Source organism: Ctenocephalides felis, unplaced genomic scaffold (genome assembly GCF_003426905.1).
Source record: "Ctenocephalides felis isolate EL2017-DRISC unplaced genomic scaffold, ASM342690v1 CF-g0.4_SCAFFOLD_01886, whole genome shotgun sequence".
Lineage (NCBI taxonomy): Eukaryota > Metazoa > Arthropoda > Insecta > Siphonaptera > Pulicidae > Ctenocephalides > Ctenocephalides felis.
The window spans coordinates 48,965,552-48,992,659 of NW_020538040.1; the positions used below are offsets into that span (position 1 = coordinate 48,965,552).

A 27,108-nucleotide genomic window follows, 5' to 3' on the forward strand; every position below is an offset into this window, starting at 1 on the left:
AATAGTCTAAGAGCCAGTGAACTATTTGACTAACCTGTTTTCTCAAAGCTAGAATTTTTTTTAATATATTTTATTATCGGTACATTAAGAAGTGCCGGTCTGGCAAGCATTTAACGATTGCGTCATCATCCCTCGAGTTTTGAAAATGTAAAAAAACTCATTTTTTAACTTGCTTTCACAAGGCTCAAATTTTGAGGAAGTAATCTTGTAACTGTTCAGAAAGCATATGTAGAAAGCCAGACCATTCTGACGATTGCAAAGGGTCTGCCAGACGAGTACATAATAGTCGCGACGCGCAAGGGTGTGGGTGTGCGCATTGCCATACATGATCGACTAATACCCTTGTATTTGAATAATTATACGCCATTTTGAGGTCATTTTGAAAACATCCGATATACCAAACTTTAACTTTGTTCTCACCTTATGGCCGAGATATCATTGAAAATATGCAAAGTGGCCCCTTTTTCAACTCAATTTTTGGCGTAACCAAAAAGATATCTAAAAAAATTACGTGATTCTACTCATATTGGCTTAAGCCGCCTAATGTATAGTAATATATGCTAAATAATTCTTTATTATTGCTAAAAGGATAAATAATTTTTCAATTAATGTTTTCGGATAGTGCGTTTTGTTCAATTACTTTCTTATTAGCGCTATTCGAAAGCCTATTGTTTTTTCTTTAGTACTGCAAAAAATTGTTCAAATCAAATTTGTGGAACACATTGAAAAATTGAAGAAACCAGAGTTTGTATACCGCGCGTAACGCATCGCGCACTGCTACCCGTTACGCGCGGTTACTGTGCATAGAACTCGTTCGATCGGATAGCTGTGCGCGATGCGTTACGCGCGGGTATACAAAACTCTGGTTTCTTCAATTTTTCAATGTGTTCCACAAATTTGATTTGAACAATTTTTGCAGTAGTACTAAAGAAAAAACAATAGGCTTTCGAATAACGCTAATAAAAAGTGATTGAACAAAACGCACTATCCGAAAACATTAATTGAAAAATTTTTTATCCTTTTTAGCTAATAATAAAGGATTATTTAGCATATATTACTATACATTAAGCGGCCTAAGCCAATATGAGTAGAATCACGTATTTTTTTTTAGATATCTTTTATGGTTACGCCAAAAATTGAGTTTGAAAAAGGGGCCACTTTGGCATATTTTCAATGATATCTCGGCCATAAGGTGAGATACAAAGTTAAAGTTTGGTATATCGGATGTTTTCAAAATGACCTTCAAAATGGCGTATAAATTATTCAAATACAAGGGTATTAGTCGATCATGTATGGCAATGCGCCCACACCCTTGCGCGTCGTGACTATTATGTACTCGTCTGGCAGACCCTTGCAATCGTCAGAATGGTCTGGCTTTCTACATATGCTTTCTGAACAGTTACAAGAATACTTCCTCAAAATTTGAGCCTTGTGAAAGCAAGTTAAAAAATGAGTTTTTTTACATTTTCAAAAACTCGAGGGATGATGACGCAATCGCTAAATGCTTGCCAGACCGTACGTTCTTAATGTACCGATAATAAAATATCATTAAAAAATTTCTAGCTTTGAGAAAACAGTTAGTCAAATAGTTCACTGGCTCTAGACTACAATGGCACCACCCAAGAATACTTTCAAACAAAATATTACCAAACATTTCAATAAAATTTCGAGACGTTATAGTTTATTATCCGACTAAAATCGCTAATGGTTTTATGGTTATTATCAGCCTATAAATGAATTATATTACAGATACCTTTTCAAAAGAAACTATATAAGACGAGATGATAATAGTACATTATAATAAACTTTCTATATTGCAAACTGTGTTGTAACTTTCAATTTATTATTATACTATGATATAAATGATAAACGTTTGAAAATTATCGATCATTATCACATTATACAGAAGCTGGTTCAATTCATTTTCATTTACTTCACTTAAGTATATTGATTATTTTTTTCTGTTTCAATCAACGTGTATCGGAAATGGAATCCAATTGTTACAATTATTTTTTAATAGATATTTAAAAAATAACAATCTGTAAACTGATATAACTTATAAAATTTAACATAATATGCATGATAAAATGAAGTATAAATATTACTAATAATAAAAAATATATTTATTCTTGGTAGATAACAATTACTGATTTCAGTTTCTTATTATCTTTAAGATCGATTTAGAAAATGTTCAAAACAGTCTTGATTTATTAGTCTATTCACTTCTCACAGGCCTATAATATTTTAAGGTATTCGGTTTGATTATCAAACACTACACCATGCAAAGTTTCATCAAAATCCCAAAAAGTAAACCCGAGGTTCTCCTGGGTGATAGAAAGAATTTACCCAATAGACAAGTTAATATATTTTTTTATTTTTAATTATTATGTAAATTTTTAAATAAGTTTAATTAATAATATCGATGTAATCTAGTGCATCAAAATAGGATTTTTAGGAGAAAAATAAACATACAAACTAAAATAACTAAAAAATATCTACCCTAAAGTTTTGTGAGAAAGTTTGGCTTACAATTCCCCATATTAAAATGTATTTACCAATTATGGCTGTTTCATATTCAGTTTGTAATGTTTAAAGAAATAATAGTTTATATCTTACAATTAAAGTCATGTAAATGAATAAATATGACTGTAATATTATCCAATTAATATAGAAATATACTCATAATATACGTATAATATCTATAATATTTCTAAGAAAATATATGATCATCAGCAAATAAAATCTGTTAATAACAATTTCAGATGATTCACGCTTGTAAATTATTCGTACGTGGAATCGTAAAATTTGACATGAAAGTTTTGATGCTCGTTCATAAAATCTATGAGCTTAAAACGAATGCGGAAATTGATCGAGTGAGTAATAAATTTTCTCGCGAAAGATATTACTTGTTAGTTGGTGGTTCAGATTATGAATATCTTCAACAGAGCAAGATAAACAGAATGCTTTCGCCGTTATGCATTTCGAAAGGTGTGTCAGAATTTACAGGTTATTGAATTAACTATATTGTGACAGAATGACAAATGACAACATATACTGATAGAATATCGAAACTGATAGAATCAAGAAGTGTGCAGTGGTCCTATGGAATATATAATAATAGTCTTTTTATAGTTTATCCAATGTCTTATTTTAAATTTTAAAAGAATTTGACAAAATAATACCTACACTATTCAACCAATGCAAAATATAAATTTAATGGGTACATTTTTACAGAGACAACACTGTATATAACTTTGATCTGGTATTACTTCAGAAATAATAATCAGCAGAGTTTGAATAACTATTTATTTAACTTATCTCTTGTAAAATTGCTTTTATAACTTAATTTAATTTTTTATTGTTTACACCAATACCAGGCTAAAGGCTCATATGGTTCTCTTTCACCTCATTCATATGTACGCTTTTATAAAGGCTATAAAGAACTGTTGAATCTAACCAAAAATAACAATACATCTTAGAGAACATTTAAATAACTAAGCCTAAAAAATTACATCAAAGTCTCGTAAACTAAACACAGTGCTCACGACAAAAAATAACAACGAAAGAAAATACTTTTGCTTTGTTATGGATTTTCAACCATCGAAAACGTCGAAAAAATCAAGGTGGTTGCTGACCATACATTTTTTTCACTCTGCTATCAAATATTTTTGTCAAGAATTTCGTAACTTTACTTGTATTTAAGATATCTGTAGTGGCTCTACCTTTAATTTTAACATTTTATTTCAAGAAGAAGAAGCTTTGTATTATGTGGTTATACTTAACGGGTATATAAAAATTGAATATTTCGCTGTTAGAACAAAAAATTTCGTTGTTAGAATGGAAAATTTTGCTTCAACTGTGTTGAATTTCAATTCAACTGTGTTAATATTTTAATTTGTGATCGATTTAGATTTTCTAGTTAGTTTTGAGATTTTAATTACATCTCAATGTCTGTTGCAAATTTGTATGAAATAATTATAACGTATCTACTGCGCCATCAAATATGAATTTTGTTTTATTAATATTATAAATTTATTAAATATGAAGGCTTTAATATAATATTGAGCTCGTATATGTGCAGCTGATGATGCTTATCATCATTATCACAAAAACTGCACTGTAACAAACTTCAGTAAATAAATAAGCGTATAAAACCTCATTGATCATCCGTTTAGCTTACACTATTTTATATTTCTTTTCTTTGTACATTAGAAAGTGATTACGTGTTTTGTATATAAAGTGAATCAATACGCTTCTTTAAAGTACAAGTGCAATCGGATATATGAATCTTAATCATTTTCGTATTTCCGATGAATGCGAGTACTATAGGTTTGTAACTTTCAAATGCATTTTATATTGTTCAACGCACATAAAACACATTGTGAATCTTACAATCAATGAGCATTGAAAACCAGTTCTCGGCTTCATCCATATTATTTATTTTTATTACAAAAAGAATCACAGCATGAGATCATTTCAAATTCTAATTAAGCATCTTTCTACTTATTATAATATACGTATAGCAATTAAAATCCTCGCCTTTCAGAATTACCTTCTAATTTGTCATCTAATAAATTGTCGAAAATGTATTGGGCGAATACAAACACGCATAACCCAAATTCTCGTTAAAACGTGATACGGTTTCGTTTCATCGAAAACCAATTTCTTTTCTTTAAACGTCGGAGAAATGCATACATATTATGATGATTTGTATTTGTTTTGCATCGTGTGTTTGATTTGTTTATTAGTCGTTTTCAATCAGTTGCTTAGTATAACCGCAATGTGTACTTACACAACTAATAAACTTACTTTGTGGCGTAGGGATCACTTTCTCCGACACAAAACTTGTATTTGTGTTCTAAAACGGAGATTGCAATGCGCAGTATGAACGGTGGGTGTTTATGGAGACGACAAAAGTTTAGTTTATTCAATAAAAGTGCATTGTCAAACAATCCTACATACACGGATGTACACAGAAATACACACCCATATGTGCATATACATATATTTACATATATTTGTGTGGAAATATATGCATGTCATATTGTCTTGGATATTTTTAAAAAAATATTAAATGATAGATTCAATTAGATATAATTTTTGCATATTATAGTAATTTGTTTATAGTGTTTTTAGTTCAAATATAATAAATTATATAATATTGCGTTACTTTAATTATTATTAAAATAATTTTAAAATACATCTTCTAAAATTTCCAATACTTTTATTATGTAATCTATAATAGAGAAATATTACTAAATTACTAATATTTCTAAATTGATTTCAACCGGAACAAGTTATTATTAACCACCTAAGGAAGTTTATGTTTTCAACAGAGAATCGGACATGCTAATTTTATGTCTAATCCACCTTTGAGTCGTTCTGAATCTGTTGAGACTATATATGGAAAAGTATGTGTGTGTATGTGATTTTGGACATTCCGTCAAAAAAGCTAAATAGCAATTTAAAAGCCATCCGATCAAACTCGAAAAACACTTGCGTTGGTTAGTTTTAGGAAAATTAGCAGAAAGCTGCACAAAATTTGTCTATGTTTTTGTAAAAAATTCTAAACAGATTTTGCAAATTCAATAATCATTACCAAGATATAAATAAAATGTTTGGAAAATTTGTACAAAATTGGCCAATCTAAAGTAGGTTCTAATATAATAATATTCTACTCGGTATACATATCACTTATAAATTAGTATATTAATTTCTTATTGATTAAGTCGATTATTCACACATGTCGGAAAGGTTATGAAACTTGTTTTATGAAGGCAAATTACCACTTACACCTAATTTGTTTGATTAGCATAGCAAGAAATAAGCGAAGATTTTAGTCGGTATTATACCCAGGCGGTATTGAGCCTGACATACCGAAACAAAAGACTCATTCAGTCTGGAATGCGTAAACACATTTGTTTGATTTAATTCATTTTCGAAATATAGAGTTGTACATATCTGTAGAGATAATCTTTATTACCACTATAATGCAAAATGTTTTCTTATTTCGTTCTGGAATATTATAACAACTTTTTGATGTTACACGTAGGCAACTTAATTGGTTAATGGATTGGAAATCACAAGTACCAATAGAAAATAAACTGCTAATATACAAGACAATTATTAAACCAATATGGTCCTACGGTCTACAACTATGGGGTGCGGTCTGTAAATCGAAAACAACTATTCCACAGAGGTTCCAAAACAAAATTTTGAAAGAAATCGTGAACGCTCCAAAATATGTTCCCAACTGGTTGACACATCAAGATCTCAAGATTCCAACTATAGAAGAAGAAATTAGTCATTACTGCTCCAAAGCTCGTCTAAAGCGTCACCCAAACCATTTAGCGTATAACCTGCTCAAGCCTTTACCGCCAAAGCGTCTCAAAAAAAGAATCTGCAATGATTTACTATAACATATCACATAATACCTAAGAAGGTGCTATCCCAGGATAGCGATCCTTCTCACGCTGTCAAATAATATATACCTGTAATAATATATAGCTGAATGTACTGTGTATAGTTTGCTATGAACAATAAACCAAAAAAAAACTTTTCGAAGTGTTATTCAACTACTTTTAACTTTTTAATGTTATTTAACTCGGTATAACATATAATTGACTTAATAATAATGTGTTGCTCGCATTGACTTTTCATCGAGGATAAACATAATTGTTGACTCCTAACGGTATTACGACCTCTCTCAACTAGCCGATCTAGTTTACCTTAACACTGACTTTATTTAACCCAACATAAAGTGCTGCTTAAGTAAACTTCTGTTACTCTACATATTCGAATACGATATTATAGCGATATATAAGCGTGTGAATACCGTTTCATATTAAATATTTCATTTACACATGAGCTCGACGCGAATTCAATCACGTTATATGTTGTTTAACGGTTCTATTTGAAGGAAGTGATCCGGATCGCGCATCGTCACAGTTCGCTACTTAGCCGCTAACACATTCTGCAAATAAACTCGAGGATAACATCTCAAGCGGTATGTAATTTTAGATATGAACTAGTAGGTAACTGCTATGGATTGCAATAAAAACTAATGATACCTACTACAACTAGACTACGAGAACTATTTGTGCGGTCGGCCGGTGGAAGGTTATTCAAATTGATATCCAAAGATAAACATTCCTTTGGGTTAAGTAATTGCAACCAGTTAACAGAACGCTCTCATTGAATTTTGCTCACGGTTTTGTGCGGTCAGAATCGTGGTAAAATTTTGTTTTGGGGTAAAATGCCACTTACAACTATTTATTTTTACTGGCATACCCTCAAAATGATCTTAATATATTCAAAAATTGCAATCTAAGTAGCTAATGGTTGAATATTTATACGCATGACAAGTATACTGGTCAATATACAAAATTCTGCAACTGGCGAGTATATTGGGCAATTGCATTTAAGGGGGGCGATACATGTAATCGCCTTAATTTTAACCATTTTTTGAGGACTTTTTAAACTGGGAAGGAATGACTGAATCTTTTTGAACTTTCTTAGGGTTATTTATTATATATTAAAATACACAAAAAAAAATTTATTTAATTTTTTTTTTTAAATGGCTGCCGTAAAAATAAATCTGCCAAGACCCTCTCGGATGAGATTTGAGATGTTATTGTAACGATTTATGAAAGAAAAAAAATCGATTTTTTTTTTCTTGTTAGATGTATCGCCCCCCTTAACTGGATAATATGTGAGCTTTCATTTGATTCTTAGCTGTATATGTATATTTGCAACAATTCAATATAGGACTTTTGCATACCACAATGCATTATAAACACACATTTGTATAAATTGAAAGCATTTAGCAATCTTAAATAATTTTCATTTTTCTCTTCTAACTTTTAATATTGTTTTCTATCGTTTTATTAAATAACTCAACATCCCATACCACAATTAACCTCAAATGCTATAATACTACTAAATAGCATGAACTTGAATATTGTTCAATTCTAACAAGATCGCCGTTTAAGTTGTACAGTAGGTACCTATTTGCTCCAGATTCGCAATGCACATAAAAAAGCGTCTACGTACACTCCTTGCTCTGCAATTTAATCTACTAAATTGGGTCAGATTGTGATGCATTTACAGATAATAGCTTGATAATAAACTTTAGACGAGTCAAAAGATTTGATTAACACGATGTATGTGCCCAATTGAATAGACATAGAGGAGAAAGGCGTGGTCCACCAACAGAGTAACTACTTGTTTCATCCTACACATGGAGGACGTATCATATATGATCGAATTACCAGAGCAGAAATAAACATATTTTTAGCAAAAATTTAATCAGATGTATTAATATGATATTTTTATCATGAAGTAATTTGTATTTAGAAAATAAACTCCTAATATACAAGACAATTATTGGGGTACGGCCAGTAGATCAAACATAACTATTCTACAGAGGTTCCAAAACACAATTTTAAAAGAAATCGTGAACGCTCCAAAATATCCTTATCTGGTTAATACATCAAAATCTCAGAATTCCAACTATAGAAGAAGAAATTAATCATTACTGCTCCAGATACAAAGCTCGTCTAAGCTACTATGTATCCATCAAACATTATATGAATTCAAATTCCATTCAAAGTGCAGTCCGTTACATATGTACAAAGTGTTAAATTATAAATTTTATAGTCTTAATCTCTGAATGCAGTATCTTAGATAAATTCATTCATAGAATCTGTAAATTATTTAAATAAATGTTTCAAAGAGTCATTCAAATATTTAATGTGTGAATAGAAACGTGACATTTGATTTCATGCTACAAACGACTTGTTTCACTAATTATCACGTACTAAAAGCAATGCAAAAACAGCTTTCCAGAAATGCATATGTATGTTCCACGACAATATTCTATGTGTAAAACTTATTTGGATAACTTTTCATCAAATGCTAATTATGCTATACAGGTATTGTAGAAAGTGTATGAAAAACCTATTCTGTTTTAACTTTATACCAACACAGTAAAACAATATTCAACATATTGAATATTATAAATTAATATATCTATATACACGTGCAGTTATTATACATTTTTTTTTGTAAATAGAGCACTTATAATGTTAAACGAATATCAGTACGAAAGTGGAAGTTTACAGAATGCTAATATTTCGCTGAAAGTTTCTTTCTTTAGTTTACAAGAAAGTCCACACCTAACCTAATAAGTATTAATATTATTAACATTTATTAATAAATTTTAGGTAGTTATGTCGTCATAGTACAAATATTAATAATTAATCATACTGTATCTCTCCTCATGTACGAGGGCCCACTCGAAATAGCGTTCTATATAAATTTAAATACGGTATTTGGGTGGGGCCAAAAACGCAGTGAAAGGGTTCTAAATGATTGATATTGTTTGTTTATTATTAATTGAGCTTCACGTAGTTTCAAAATTCTCGAAAACAAGTTATAGTACATTGAGCAAAACCTTGCATAAGGGTCGCAAATGAAATGAAATTTGAAACATAAAACCAAATGAATAAAATTTATGCATGCGCCATATTTTAGAGCAAATAAAATTAAATTAATTTCTCGAAAGTTTGTTACCGCATCATTTAGTGCAAATAAGTACTTTTAAGTTTGAAAAAAATATTAGCCGAAGGTTCAACGTCTTTTTCTGATAAATAATCTTGAGCTCTCCATAAGAAATTAAATTCTTACAAGAAACAATAATTTGCGCATTGGATTTAAACATTGATATACAGTTTTTAGATAGATTCAAAATTTGTATTGACAACTTGACTACTGAACAGCTTAAAAAAAAACACTTTGTTGTCCTTATAATATTATTATAAAAATATTAAAAACATCTTAGATGAACCCTATTGCTATTACATGAAAAATTAAAAAATAGATAAAAAAATTGCTGATAAATGTATGATGCTTAATTTTTTTATTTTGAACAGCAATCAAAACTTGAGCCCTATAAGCTGTTGTGTTGATTTGACTTCATACTAGTCGGTTCTGCAGAAGGCAACCCAAACGGTGGTCCCATCTCTGTGTAATTAATTATTATTAAAATTTTTGCATTTGGGCGAATATTTATTAATGCAGCAATGCTGAATCAGGTCTATTTTCACTGGGAAACATATTGCTATCTATATTTCCAAATGAAAACCGTTGTCACCACAGATGCTCATTTTGAGAATGATTTTAGTTATAGACAAGAGAATATAAAATATCTTCATATGTATCAAGTCATCGGTCAGTATATCGGATCCACCTGCGATTTTTATGACTTGGCAATGATTCTGACTTATTAAAAATTCGGTATCCGACTAGTGCGTTGTGACAAGTGAACATTTATCGTGAAACGGTACCCGACACATAATATTCCCATCGCGGCCGAACAATTGTGGTGAAGTTTGTCATTTAAGTACGAAGCCGTGTTTACCACGAACCTGGCATACTTATTTTACGCCGATTTTACAGTAAGAGGTCGCGCGACTGCAAATGGAATAGACGAAGAGCTGACGAACATTAACTAATTCGACTTAAATTAAAAATTGAAAATTATTCACTACCATATATACTAGGGTTTATAACAAAAACAGATGTTTTAAGAAAACCGATTTTCGAATTGTATTTTTTACAAAAAAAAAAGATTTTAACCAGTTTCGAACTATTTGTTCGTTATATTGTAATATGATTTGATTAATTCATATTTATCAAGAATGTTTCAAATAATTATTTTAGGAGATTGTACATATTGTTATCGTAAGATAGATATACAACATCTGAAATACTCGCATTCACTCTTATGTATCATATTAATAAATAAATAAATATATTCAAACAAACTATTTGTTCAAATAATTCGAATAAAAAAATACAAAAAAATGCATGTGATTAAAAGCAGTTTCTGGCTAAAATTGATCAATATCAAGCTTTATTGATAATAAACATTTTTATGCATTTAGTAGAACAAAAAAATAATAATTGACCAGAAGTAAATACTTTTAAAGCGATTAATTATTCGTTGTTTATGCATATTTTTCATAAAAATTTTCATCAATCTGTTACATTAGTCATTTTAAAGTTTTTTAATAAAAACTGGTATATTCTACTAAATAAAACTAGCTTTCGATTTATATATATATATATATATATATATATATATATACCATATTTTACGATAGAGTATTATATTATAAATCATTCAATAAAATATACTTCTTTTTATGATATAAAATATGATTTATGATATTCTTTCAGTAATCAGCATAAGACAAATAATTAATTGTAAATTAATAATATCGTTATTGCGAATGAATAATTTAAATCTTAATGAAAATAATTAAATTTAAATGATTTTTATAATTGTTAAAAATAATTAATAAAAATGTGCTACAAAATCTAAAAGTTTACTATAATGAAATAAAATATTAACAAGACGTGACAAAAGCCTGAAATAATATTTATTATTATTGATTACGGCTTGCTTATGAATAAATAAAATAAATAAATAAATAAATTTTTCAATAACAATGTAGTAATAAAATTTGGACAAGAAAAATGCATTTATGAAAAAATCAAATAATTCCGGTTTTCAAACTACCAATAAAAAATGTATTATTATAATCAGAATATTGTAAATAATGTTATTTATTAATTGCAATTAAAATATATATGTAGGTACGCATACACATATATACTACATTCCACGATAGAAAATTTTATTATTACTATATCTACAAAATAATCACTTGTATTCATAACCTATCATTACTGACATAATTTATTATAAACTACTGAGAACCTAAACAAACAATCAATTATAAATTAATAATATCATTATTAATGCACATGCCAATAAACATTTTTATAGCCTAATAAAAGTGATTTAAAATAATTTATAAGATCAATCAATTAAAATATTTTGAAAGTAGTGATAGTACAGTATATTAAAATAAAATATTTCAATGGTAATAAATTAATGATATTTATTTATAAAGTTTTATACATTTAAGTAAAAAATGACATGATTGGAATTCAAACTGCAAAAAGGAAAAAATGTATTATTGTATTTAATATATCGTAAATAATATTTTATTAAGAAAGAACATGAATAGTCACAAAAACGCTCAAAGAAAATGGATTATTATGAAAAAACACGGCGCACGCTTTCTGCCTGCAATTTAGAGAAATTCGAACGGAATGCAAATAATTTGTTTATGAATAACAAATATTGACAAAATTTTGATTTTAATATGTTGTTTACACCACTGGCATTTTTGTTTAACTTTAAAATTTCCGAAATTAAGTTCTGTTTGATACTTTTTTGGAATCGGCGCATTAGCGCCAAGGCTATAAAGTCCATATGCGGGAGATCTCCGGAATGCTCGTACAAAATCGCATGTAAAATACGAAGAAATTGACCCAAAACGTTGTTGACCGCAAATTGTCAAATAGTTTAAGATTCAATACGTGTTTTTGAGAAGAAATCGAAGATTGCAGTTTACGACATGAAATCGAATAGGAATTGTCATTCATTAGAAACGAAGAATACAGGCATTTATCTGTACCAAAAGATTAGCATATTACTTATTAAGTTAAGTTTTAATAATAAGTTTTTTATTACCATTTCGTTATTTATTTGAATCATAATCAGAAAAATATTGATGAAGCCGCATAAGCTTCTGTGATCTTTCTTTTTAACTACTAGTACATATATGGATTTTTTATAAAGCAACCTAATTGTTGTCTTATTTCTATTTCTCTCTTTTTGAACCAACAATTCCGGTGAAGGGTTGTTGTCACTTGGAAACATATTTCCATCAAAAGTGCGTTTTTTACTTGGAAACATATTTCCATCTATATTTTCAAAAGAAAACCGACGTCACTACTGCGATACAAAATCAACCATAAGTCATATATTAGATGATATCTGACAACTGTGTTTCAGTAGATACATCAATGAAATATAAATATTTTTATAAATATGCACATTAAGATAAAGTTCTGACACATTTTCAATCCAAAATAATATTATGATTATATGTGTATTTATGTGAGCAGATCCTTTTTTTGGAACTGTAATATTTAATCTAATGAGGTTGTAATAGTAAAATTAAATCTAATGAGAGTTATTGAAATTTGTCATAATAAATTTAATATAATGACTTAATAAGGGATTGTATTTTAAGTTATGATACATCGAATTATATTCAATGTCTATGATTTACTATCAGCTTAAAAAAATATATGTGGCACTCCACAGTAGCTCAAGATGCTTATACCATGCTTACTTATTATAATAAAAGAAAAAATGTATGCCAAACGTATTTATTTGTACATAAAATTGAAACGATTATCATTAGTTATATCTGCTCCATCTGCTTAGTTTAATATGTATACAATACAGACAATATTTATGACGTCAATTATTCAACATTCCAGTGATTGCGTTTAGTTCGGTTCCGTTATTTCTCGGTAAGCGTCCGCTATATCTCTTTGATGTATTAATGACTTTTATACGGCAAAAGAAGTTCATATTGCGAATTCAGAACGACGAGAAAACACATTCTGAGAAAAGCGAAATACATCTCTAAGTCGAATCAATCTGAGAAAATTAATAGCATACAAGTGTCGTCATACTTGACGAGGTTGTGTGAATTAAGAAAGCTTAAGGAAAAATTTGAATATGCATACAAGTTATAAATCGAGAAACAATTTTGTAAAAATCTATTTGATTTACACTATAATAGATAATATTATTTGGTGAATAAAATTGTGTTTATTGTACGATGAACCCTTTTCTAAGCAACGACGAGTAAGACAATTTAAGAAAAAGCATATATTTTTAAAAGGCTATTTGCTTGTTAGCATATTTTAACTCTACATTTTAAGTAAAATTCGATATTGCTACTGCCTGGTATCAGGGTGTTCAAGATAAGTATCAAACCTGAAAGCTTTGGTTGCTAGGACATAGGTCTTACCAATAAGCCACAGAAATGCCCTTAAGAGAAGAATTATGGATAGAGTATATGAGTTATGAGAGCAGAATATTATTTAACCCTTTCACTACTAGAGTCTTTTCCGAAAGAGTGTCGCTGCTGTACGGAACAGCGTGTCCATTAGTAACGCTACTGAACGGACGGTCACAACAATTGCAAGATATTTCTATCATTATCAATCAAAATCTGTTGAAAAATTGATAATTGCGCATCTAATGAGCCAAAAATTTCTATAAAACACAAGAATTCTCCATAGTTCAACTCATGGTGATAAATCTTGAAGAAAGACACAACACAACATGTCGTTTAAGGACTACAGCCGTACACACAGCACGTCATGCGGATGCCGTCCATAGATGACTTTTGTAGCGACAGGGTTAATAGAATTTTTTATTATAAAGTTCTAATATAATACAGTTACGGCATGAAGTAATGAAAATTTTATTATTATTAATATTTAAAAGAACGGCCAGTTTTCTATAAAAATCCTAAATGCATATTTGTATTCTTGCATAATCTCTTTCAGATTTTTGTCAATTAATTTAGAACGAAATTTTTCTATTATTTTATTTTATTGACTTCATCAGTTAAACACATACTATTATATTATGAGATTCTTGATAATTAATTTAGAACTCGTTTTTTTTTATTATATTGACTTCATCTTTCGGCAGTTAGCCACATCCATATCTATTATATTCCAAGTATAGTTAAAGCATCGAAAAGCATAGTATTGAAATTGTTTATATAAAAATAAATAATAGTATGTGTAAATCTATATGATAGATAACATGTAAAATATGTAATACAGAGAAAAAATATATGTAAAAATACGTTGAATGTAATAGATATAAAATAATATTAGTAGCTAAATGCTGAATTGCGACGTCAATAAATTAAAATAATCAAAATTATCTAAAATTCTAAATTAATGAACAAACATTTTATAATAAAATTTTATTAATTTGTTCACAATCAACGTTTCATGCGCTGTGCCGAAATGATTTTGTGACATTGGTAAATTTCTCTAGAATAAAAATTCTTAAGCAGCAAACACGTAAGAATCTATAATTGATACTCTATAACACTGCAATTTCTCTTATTAATAAAGTGTATTGAGAAAAAATTAAAATCCATATAAATCAAACAGATAAAGAATTTTCTATTTTTCTTAATCAGGTTAAAAAGTTCTGCCAATATATTAGCTCAAGTCCAATAATATTTCTTAATGTTTCAATACAAACTATAATATGTAGGTACTTGTTCCAAGCGAATGAATACAATAATTTGCGTTTTTCATACTATTAGCTTTCCTTCTAAATGATGTTTATGTAATTTTATCCATGAATGCTATTTAGTTACCTACAAGATAAAAATTTATATTCTTGTTAATGCAAAATTGAAAATAATAAACGCATGTACGCCTTCTAATAATATAATATGTGTTTAGAAAATGTACATGTACATCGATATGCTGTAACTATTCAGCGAGTGCCGCGGCGTCTCAGTTAGGTCTGGTCCAGTTGCATCACGAACTATCTGATTTGACCGCATTCATTGGCATCATTTGCATTCTCAATGTGAATAAGCAAATACGAAAGAATTTATATATTCATATTGGATGCAAATGAATGATATATTGGTAAGGAAATTGAGGTCTCATCTCGAGGTTTGAGAAGTATCAATTTGGTAAGAAATTGAGATGCTATCGTAATTGTGCATTATTCAAATTATTATATAACAATTTAATATTGTGCTTAACAAAAAATGGTGATTTTGCCTAAAAAAATTGAATGAAAAGTAAAGAATTAGTCTGATCAAGGGTACAGCTCGAATACTATATCATATTCAACAATATCCACATAAATATAAAATAATATTCTGCAAGTAGCTATGTACACATTTATACATGCATACATGTATGAAATATAGAAAAACCACATATTTTCTGAATATATTAAAACATACATAGTTTATACGATTGCAGTTAAAAACAAGTTTAACCGTTTGATATAATTATTTGCTTCTAAAATTTATAGCAATAACATAACTGGCATGTGCTAACTTAGCAGAAAAACTTAATGTATTACTCTAATATTACGAAATGTAACCTTTAATAATACTTCGGTGTTTAATTATTAATATAAATCAAAAATGCTATTGAATTTCTCGTATTTCGCATTGTTAAGCAATTGCTATAATATAGCATCTATAATTTTTATGATTTTTAGAATGAGTATCACCTTCAAATAATATTAGTAATACAAATTGCAATTATTATCTTCTCTATATTGACATTATTTACATTGAATATGAAATAATAACGACAACAACTAGAAATTCTGCGTAAAAGATACCACTGACTCACTGACGGTAATCAGAATAAAACTGCCCTTAAACCAGTGTGAACTTACGGTATTCAATTATGGGGTTTCGCTAAAAAAAAACTTCCTACTGCCTTTTAATTGTAAGACAGATTGTAATTTAAATATGAATAAAAAAATGAAATAATAATGCTATGAAATAGTTAAAAATCTAATTAAATATGTGTGGAAGAAATATCATCTATTATATATAATTACGTATAACATTCAGGTAAATTTGCAGATTTTAACAGAATGTGAAACATAATACTCATTTAAGGTAAAAAAGCCACGATTCGTCAGAAATTATAGGATATTAATTATCATGCAGAAGAATTATTAGATCGGGGGTTTTGTATTTTTCTTTATTTTTCTCTATTTTTTACCATTTAACTTACAATTTTGACTTTAGATTCGTGTTCAGCGATAAAAACCACCATTTTACTTTGTCTGTCTGTGTAATTATACAATTTTATTCTCACTTTTACCTTAGGATATAAAATAGCTTCGTAACTTTAATTAATTTAATTACGTTAATATGTTTACTGTGATGAATCTAATCCTGTATCCAAAATATAAATATATATAATATGTGAAAACTGTGGGCAAGCTTGAGCTTAAAATTAAAATATTGCATTAAAAAAGGCCTTTTGCAATATCACCGAGAGTATGAGTAAATTCATCTCTTTATTACTAAGCATACTTAAATCATTTTAATTACACTTTTTATATAATATATTTAAAAAATCAGTAAACCGTTACATAACTGTAGGGTTACACAGGAATGAAAATACATTTAATTCAAACTGTACCAACCATAATAATGAAATAAAACCAAAATAGCAAAACTAATCCAGTAACTGATTATGAGCCCACGCATCCGGAACTGTTCTGCAATATTACCGAATAAAAATTAAAACATCGCCCAGCCATCCATGGACATAAGTATTTTCTCCGAGTCATACTTATGAATATATGCATTATCATTGTATTTCAAATAGTTTTGTCACTTTGCCTATTGTCTCGGGCTCTTTAAAAGTGGGTGCGGTTATAATGACGCCTTGCACCGCCACGAAGACAGTAAAAGTTTCATTGCGAAACCCATTCTATGGGCTAATTTCCCATCTGCAGTCCTTGGGACAATGATAGATTTCCAATGGTAATACATTTCACAACGGTACATGTCTATATTGATAAATCACCTGAAGAAAATTGAATATTTCTTGAAGCAAAATATTTTTATGAACACCGAGTCAGCAATGATTGGTTTCCGCATTTCAATGCGACTTCAGTTAACCAGTAATGAAAAATTGTTTTTGAAACCGAGATTAAACGCAAAATTACCAACAACAACGAATCTGACTACAATGTCGTATGAAAACAACTAATACAAGATTATGGTACATATTAACAGTTTCAACTTATTATAATAAAGAATTAAATTTAACTATAGCCCTGGTACGTTCCTTGTTTGATATAATGGGTCTATTACACATTGACTAATTTTATTCAATAATGCATTCGATAAATTTCAACAATTGCTTTTTATATAAGCCCAACTGACAAAAAATGTTTATTATCATAATAAAATTAATTATATTAAATAAATAATTCACTTAATTAGTTTAGAATTGAATAATATGCAGTCAAAAGCAGATCAAATCTAATAGCTCAACTTTCTCTATATTGCTGCTCTCTGTATGAGCACCCATCAACTTGGTGATATTTTCTTCATACATCAGTTTGTAATTTATATCATTTTTAAGATCAGAATGCTTCAAAATAATGTGACAACCAATTATAAATTAAAGCATACGACTGGAATATCCGTCATGATGAAAAATGACTTCATAGGCATAAATGTTTTAGCATACTGTGTATAAATAAGTAGGTACTACAAAATAATAAATTGAGCACATTCAAGTTCTAGTTTGATCGATAATTGATACCTAATAAGATAATATTACAATTATTTACAAACACGTAAATACGTTGTTCAAATTATGTTATTTATAAACAAGGATTTGGAATGTTATTTGAAACAAGTTTTTTTTATTTTCAGCACTGTGGATTATGCTGTACTAGTAGACTATCTAGTTTTTTTAATTACTATATTAACTTTGCTATTGAATAACAGATTTGCAACATGATGCAGGAATTTTGAATTGGCACTGGATTCTTCAAGCTTTTTAGAAATTAGTAGGTGAATATTTGTTTAGCATTGTTATTAACTATAAAAATTTACGTTAAATTATGAAAATAGCATTAGGTACTTACAATAATTTCTAATAACTTCTATCTCATGAATAATTGCATGATCGTTTATTTTGGGTAGTGCAAGGCACATCTAAAATTTGAAGCACTCATGACAAAATATTTTACTCAATTTTATTTTTCTTCTTTGCCTATTTTCAAAAAAGAAATTCAATTTTAAATCAATCAAATCAATATAAAAATTTCGATCCAAATCCATTGAATTTACAAGAATTCATCATATTTAGATTAAGAACTCAGGATTTTTCCTTTATCTCTACTTTGCCAAATTATGTCTATATTTATTATATTTAACAAAATCGCGTTATTTTACAAAATATTGGCACCACAATTCACAACTGTTGTCAAATACTTGATGGACCTTTCAAAACTATAAATTAACTTTTAAGAAAAATTGCAAGGATTGCAACTGCAACAGGCATGCAAATAATTGGATAAGAAAATAATATGGTTCCACTGTAAGCATAATAATACATATAGAAAAAAATGTACATATTAGAGAAATAATATGAAAAAATATATTAGTAACCCAAAGTTTTAGCAATTTGCTCATGAATTATTTTACCAAAGCTTATAGAGAGTAGTTTTCTATTCTCTTGAATGATCTATTTAGTTTGCGAATGGGATAAAATCTTTCTAAGCAGATTATAGTTTGAGAAACAATATTTTTTCAAGAATGAATTATGTGCACATAGTTAAGTAATTGCCAATCGTTCAAATACGTCTATTAATGTCGCTAATGAAAGTATAAAAATCGTTTTTCCTGTCATGTGCGTCGAGCAATAATTTAATGAGAGTTGTTGCATACGTGGTATGTGTTTGCAATTTACATTATTAAAAATTGTATAATTTATCGTTACTTCAGCTGCAGTATGATTTATCAGAAAAACTAGTTGCAGTAATTAGAAAATGCCATTTTTCCTATTTATTCCGCGTATACTTATTTCGTTTTGTTTTGGATAAACAGCATGTCACAATGTTTTACTATGTATAATATTTACTAGATTTCACATCTTATTTGATATATTCACAACAAGTTTAGAATATTATACTAAGGTGTTCAAGAGCCTATTCTTCTATTTATAGTCATTTCAAGTTTTTTTTATTTTATGTAACTTTAAGCAAAAAATAACGAATATTTTGATAGAGATTTTAGTTAGAGATTCTACTTCTATTTTCTATGCAATACTTCGTTTGTGATATCTATTCATTTCGATCGACATTTGTGTATAAATTTCTTACTTGGTCTAATATAATTATCTACTTGTAAACATGTTATATTTTAGATATAAAAAAATGAAAACAAGTCACTTACCATTCGGACAAGAGAAGAGGCTTTCCTGAAAAGAAAAATAAACATTAATTAATATATAATAACTAGTATATTGGTATGATTATCGTTTAAATGTGTAAAGTTGAGTTTTAGTGGTTAATAGTAACAATATCTTGTCGAGAAAATACAATAGTTAATTTATTGACAATAATTTTACTTAATTATTGGGAGATTGAATACTAAATTATTGTTTCACCTTTAAATATTTCTCTCGCCATAAATATACATTGATGTTCGCGATCAAATCGTTTATAACAGGTTATTGAAATGCGCAATTCTGTTTATCATGTTTTCAGTACACGATTTTGTTCAGAATTTCTTTGATTTGCGTTTATTTTGAAATTTAAACTATTTTAAAATTATAGAAGTCAATAGGAAGCAAATAGCATGTTATTTGTTTATCTAACACATGACCAAAATTATACTCTATAAGTTTAAATTGATACAGATTGATGTACCTATTAATTTTCTTAGTTAGAGATGTTACGTTTTGTTAAAATTAAACTTTTTTAAAAAAAAATGCTGTGTCAAATTGTAATGCAGTATTTTTTATAAATATATAATGAAATACATATAAATGTGCTTAATTCAATTTTATTCTTAAAATGTATACTATCTTAGGTCTAGGTACAGATTTGAATATGCAGAACTCTACAAAACTTTCTATGTTGATCAAACATGGTAAAATTCGAATGAAATAAAATAAAAATTTGTTGAACTTTTCGCTACTTATTATAGTTGAGAAAAATAAATTGTGAAAGCATATGTTTCATTTATCTTTTTGATTGAAAATATTTATTTTTTATTTGTTTTTGAACAGTAGTCAAATTTTAAGAGTCCTATGAGCTGCTGCTATAATATTTTTAACAATTTTTTAAAAGACAACCCTTTAACTTTATTTGAAATATTTTTATTAGAATAATATATTTGAGTTCTATATCCATTTGCAAAAATAAATATCACTACCAAATTGCAAAAATTGTACATTTACACAATGAATTAAACAATTACGATTCAACCGTTGAACGGATAATCATTTTCAAATGTGAATATTCTCTATGCAACCTCTGATAATTTATGTCCAATTATTATCTTTTTATTGCAAGTGCGATGCGATAAAAACTGTCAAACGCCAAGAAAAGCGAATAATTTCGAAAGTCGCTTGCGCCTATTGAATTACTCATATAATTTGGATCAAGTATGAACGAGTTATTTATGCAATGCTGCAATAAAGAAACGTCCATTCAACAGCGTCCCGATGTAATTTTCTAACAAATTACGTATCATAATATCGTATGCAATAGTTTATGTATTTTATTAACAATAATCCGTGCGAAACAATATGAGCCTTGAAAGTGCAAAAAAATTGTGACCTCAAAACGCACACGTAGGTACTTTCATTTCCTAAGCCTATATGACAAAATGCAATAAATCATATTCAAATAGATACCATAATCAGTAATTGAATTACAGAGAAATATATTTTCTCATTAAATCTTCATTATAAAAGATAGTAAACCTAATTAATAAGCATTGAAAGCGACATCGATCATTTTATAATTGAAACTTATGCTACTACATTAGAAAATTTACTAAGAGCTTAATATGTAAAAAAAACTTACGAATACAGCTTATGTCAATATTTACCATGTAAAAAACTACAGTTAAAGCTTCCACGATACTACTATATGTAATATAATACTATAATTTTTTGTTTTGAATGAAACTTTAACGATTATAAGAAAAGTTAAGTTATGTGTCCCAAACTCATCACAATTAACAAAAAATTCTTCGCACTTTTTCTATCTTTACAATAACTCTATATTTCGATTTTCAACTCGATTTTTCTACATTTTGTAACAATTTGGACTTGTAGGCCATATAATGATATTGTGATTATTGTCCAATAGTATCATGTCAAAAGAATAATTATAGTAAAAATATATTTGGAGTTATATGTACATATCTTTTTTCAATAAACTAATTATTTAAAAAATATAATAATCTTGCGTAATTAAATGTATTGCACTTCGTAGATTATCGCCCAAAAAAATATGAGATACTCTTAATAAGTAATTAAAATATTTATAAACAATTAAATTATTTTGTGGTCAAATTCAATTTTAATTTTTATAGATATTGAGTTGTAATAATGTGTTACTTGAAGTGGAAAATTTATTTAGTTGCATCAGTCAATTTCTGCAGTTCGTGATTTATAAACTGTTTTTCAATAGTAGCGAAATCCCAAGATTCGTCACATTATGCAATTTTAACTATTCATTGGATAAAGAATGATATTGTGAATAAACTTTGAAATTGCATCATAAAAAGCCTATTTTAAAAAAATAAAGATAGAATTATTCCAAAAAATAAAAAGTTTAAAGACAAATCATAAAGCTAAATATGTAAAATATACTACCACCTTTATATCAAAGGAAAAGAATATAACGTTATCTATTGGCAATTAAGAGAAGTATATTAATAACTATGCACTTTGTGAAAAAAATAAAAACTACGTTTATAAGCTATAGTAATTTTCCTTATAATTTTTATTTAAATATATTGAATAGTTTCAAGAACTAATTATCCCAGTTAATATAATTTGATGCATATATAATAACAACCTCTACTTTGGTAAGCTCTAATTTAAAAGTTATTGACCTGGTAATATCAATGCATATAAAAATTATAAAAAATATAGGTTTATAAGCTGCTGTAATAGTGTTTTTAAAAGACAACCACCCAGGTTGATTATTGTATTGCAGTTAATACCATAATAGATATATTTCTAATAGTGATATAGTAAATAAATATTGCATTCATACCTCCAACAATCATTTTTTATTTGAAACCAAATTTGAAAATTAAAATTATGCTCGAGTGTAAATCTGATATTACTAGTGGTATATCTAGCTGGCCAAAATGGGTATCGAACCCGGATTAGTGGTTGCTACTCTAATAATAATTAAATTGTAATTACAAAAATATCTTTGTAAGTTCTTACCTCTGATATGGCAGGATTAATTTGAACTAGTAATAAAACGGCTATCGGCAAAGCCGCAGCCAGCCGTATCAGCATGTCGACCTGTAAAAAAAAAAATATTATTTATAATATAAATAATAAGGCACTATTTAATTACAACTATATAAATTAATAACACGCTGTTTATAGACAATCATTTTTTAAAGAAACACCTTAATGAAAATAAAATTTATTTAATAAAAAAGATGATACTTTCATAAAGTTTGCACGCCATTTAACATAGAGAATTTTAAAATTATGGATTAAATCAATATATAAATAAATAATAATAAATGTGTATACATAAATTCGCATATATAAAAGTGGATGTATTTTTTGTATTTATATATGTATGTATATTTTATATATGTATGTATATTTTATATTAAATGGGTGCATAATACTCTCTAACTATGTTATAGAAATAAGTGAATTGTGAGATAAACTTTATACATATTGCATTCACATTCTTATTCAGGTTTAACTGGTAACAGATAATTAGACAGTACGAATCATTAAATATAATCAATTTATTACCGGCCAGTCTACTGTTACATCATTTAACTATATTTACCAACAATTGATTAAATGTGTAATTAATGATAAAATATTGAATTTTCATTTAATGTAAATCATAAGTATTTAGTAAAATGATTTATTAAAGCACAATTTAATCGAAAATATCATTTGTTGAGATCGAAATTTTTTACTAGGTGATAATCGGCATTTCCAGTATAGATCAACAAACTTGAATCGGTTACAATTTTTCAAGTAATTTCAAATTTTTCATAAAAGCTAATTTTACAAATATTAAAAAAGTTCAAAATTTTCGATAAATACTAGTTTATATCAAATTTGCTACATAAATACTTCATTTGCTCCTAAGATTTCACTTTGCGTTATTTATCTATAAATAAAAATATACCAATTTGTTACACATATGCAACTTATTTCATTCATCCAAAGCTACACATTGTATAACATCGACTCGTGTTATATAAATGTTAATCTTAACCTTCGATCCCAATATCTCTTAACAATTATTATTAGTTAAGAACATAATCTACGGTACAGAAAACTGGATCAAATCAGGTTCTAACAAACTCGATCCAAACATATTCAAATAAAACAACTTCAAGAACGGGAGTCCAATAAGATGGAACAAAAAAAAACTGAAACTGAACTTAAAGACATGTGGGTTCAGTAATGAATGTAGAACTGTTATTTCTAACATTTTATTACAGTTACACATTCACGTTTATAATCATCTATAAATAAGTCAATTAATTTTATATCAATGTTATTGCTATTAAGATAATAACATCGTATTTTACATAATATATGAATCAGTAAAATCAAGCAGTGAGTTACTTGGGAAGATATTGAGTTAAACATTTAGGCTGTATCAGACTTATATTATTAATGAACTTGCAAGACTCGATGCAATAAATCTGTTCATAAAACCCAGAATGCCTACTAATAATTGATTTATTTAAATATGTTCTTATTTTTTAACCGCAATCAGAACTTAAGAGTCCTAGAAGCTGTTGGGCTAAATTGACTTAATACTATACTTAATACTCGATTCTACAGATGTCAAAACAGTTGATCTATCTCTGTGTGATAAATTATTATTACAATTTTTGTAATAGAGCGAGTAATTGATAAGCGAATAAATTATTGATGCTGCAATGCCGGATCAGGACTATTTTAACTTAGAAACATATTGATTGATTGATATTGATATCTATATTTCCAAGTGGAAACCATTGTCACTACTGCTTGACATCGAAGCGGGATCGAACCCGGGACCTCTGATTCAGGTCCAATCCCTCTAGTCCAAGGCTTCTTAATCTTTTGTTATTTGCGACCCCATTTATGATTTCGAGTTTCTTGACGACCCCACACAAATATATAAGACAGGAAAATTATTGTTTTGAGATATTTTATTTATTAGATAACAATATGCATATATACATATGTCAAAATTTTGTTTTAGAATTAGTTGTAAACTATTCAAAAACCTAGAAGTGATGTTACAAAATGATTGAAATCTCTTGCGACCCCATAATTTTCCTACGCGCCCCCAAATGGGATCGGGACCCATAGTTTAAGAGAAAAAAAAATTGAAAAAATTATTAAAAATTAAATAAAATAAGGAAGTGTGTAATGTTTATCCTATTACGTTTTATATTTGATATTGCTAAATAAAACACTAGACTCAGAGAAAGAACGATAGAAAATCGATTGTGAATATCAAATTGTAAACAAAATACCTCGTTATGTTTTAATTCTTTCACGCGATAAAATATTATTATTAATTGCTAATAAGGTTCGCGATTAAACTATTTGTTGAAATTTCATTAATCTATGTTTTTACACAAATGATTCATTATAGATATATATATGTGTGTGTAGGTATGCGTGTTTTTCTTCTGGAAATTATATTTCTTTGACAAATTTATATTACCTTAACAGTCGACAGTTTCTATTCAGAGAGTGTGCTAATGGTTTAAAAATAAAAAAAATCCCTAAAAAACATTTAACGATAGATTTATAAATTTGTAATATTAATAATAAAATGTGTGTAATATAAAGTAGACAGATAAAAAATATATTCGAAAATAAAAAAGTATTATTTTGTTAATTAGTTAATATTATCACATTATCACATATGCATGTGAAATATCCTAAAGCCTGTGTAAATGTTTAAAGTGAAAAATTAAAATTCTAATATTAAAGAATATTTAATGTAAGTATTTAACTGATACTTTATTAGTTAATAGCTTATCTTGGTTTAAGAACTATATTAATAATAAAATTTTTACAGAAGAATTTAATATTTGCTATGGACGAAACGGCTATCGCTATGGAATGCGATAGTACGACCAATATTGACTTATGGATATGCGTATTTTGCAAAATTGGACCCTTTTGCCAATTAACAAAATTGGGAGATTTGTTTGGTCCTTATATAATATCAACAACTTCTCCTGATTTCTATAAGACCGGGGTAAGTATAAACCAAATCAAAGATACAGAAATGTCCGGGATGTACAAAATTGGGGAAGAAACCTATGAAATATGGATTCATGAAAGATGTGCTCTGTGGGCACCAAGTGTTTTCATGGCTGGTTCTAAATTAATGGGATTGGAATGTGCTGCTTGGAGCTACTGTCGTACCAAATGTATGTATTGTGAGAGAACAGGCGCCAATGTTAGTTGCAGCCACGGTACGTGCGATGAAGCTGCACACATCTTTTGTGCAATGGTAAATTACTGGACACTCGTAGAAGACGAATATAGAGCTTTGTGTCCGAGACACTATTTTGAACATAATTAAAGGCCCTTTGCATTTTATATTTTGTTATATATAATTCAATAAAATAACTGAAGTGTTAATTAAGTATATATTGACATTTAAATGTCTATAACTTAATTATTGAAATTCTATTTGAAATAACATTAATAAATATATCAGTTCAATTATATAATATATATTTAAACTGAACTACATATTTGTTAAAAATACATATGTATCAAATCGAAAGAAATAGATATGATAGCAAGAACTGCAGCATACTGCGTGGTATTTCTTTCGTTTCGATGCAATAATTAATGAACATTAAATTTGTTAATTAATTTACTTATTATATTTTTAATATCTATCATTCGTATAAACTACTATATTTACCATTTACTTTAAGTAATAGACATGTTTAAGGAACACAACTAGTGTTACCGCCTAAAAAAAGGTGATTTTTTGAAATTTTTATTAAAAAATATTTTATCAATCATTTCAAAATTTTAAGAATATATTTACACATGTTTTAAGAATACATAGTAAAATTTTTGAAGAAAAAAATTAAGTTATCGTCGATCTCCAACGGCGCCAAAAAAAGGCCCTTCACTGCTGCAGTGATTCCGGTCTTGTACGTGGATGAAATTAAAAAAAAAGTCTCGTTAAACTAGATAATATTGTCTATAAAATGACCTACAATAAAAAAAATCAAAAATTGAGTAAATGGCGGCGTTTTAAAAAAAAATTTGGTCGTTTTTGGACTGCCAAAATTCGATTTTTGATACGATCAAAAAATCGATAGTTCATTTTACGGAGAACTATATATCGAACAT

At 28.0% G+C, this 27,108-nt stretch overlaps 2 protein-coding genes across 2 annotated transcripts in view; one reads left to right on the forward strand and one right to left on the reverse strand.

Annotated features, from left to right (window-relative positions):
• Window positions 1-25,081, reverse strand: part of LOC113375031 (sushi, von Willebrand factor type A, EGF and pentraxin domain-containing protein 1-like) — a 136,899-nt gene extending 111,818 nt beyond the window's left edge. The window contains 2 exon segments of the mRNA XM_026614984.1: window positions 22,957-23,037; window positions 25,055-25,081. Of these exon segments, the coding sequence (XP_026470769.1) occupies window positions 22,957-23,037; window positions 25,055-25,081 (108 nt within the window).
• Window positions 25,082-26,017: 936 nt separating this feature from the next.
• LOC113375032 (serine protease nudel-like) overlaps window positions 26,018-27,108 on the forward strand; it is a 58,778-nt gene continuing 57,687 nt past the window's right edge. Inside the window, exon 1 of the mRNA XM_026614985.1 lies at window positions 26,018-26,191. Within this exon, the coding sequence (XP_026470770.1) occupies window positions 26,018-26,191 (174 nt within the window). The remainder of the gene's footprint in view (window positions 26,192-27,108) is intronic.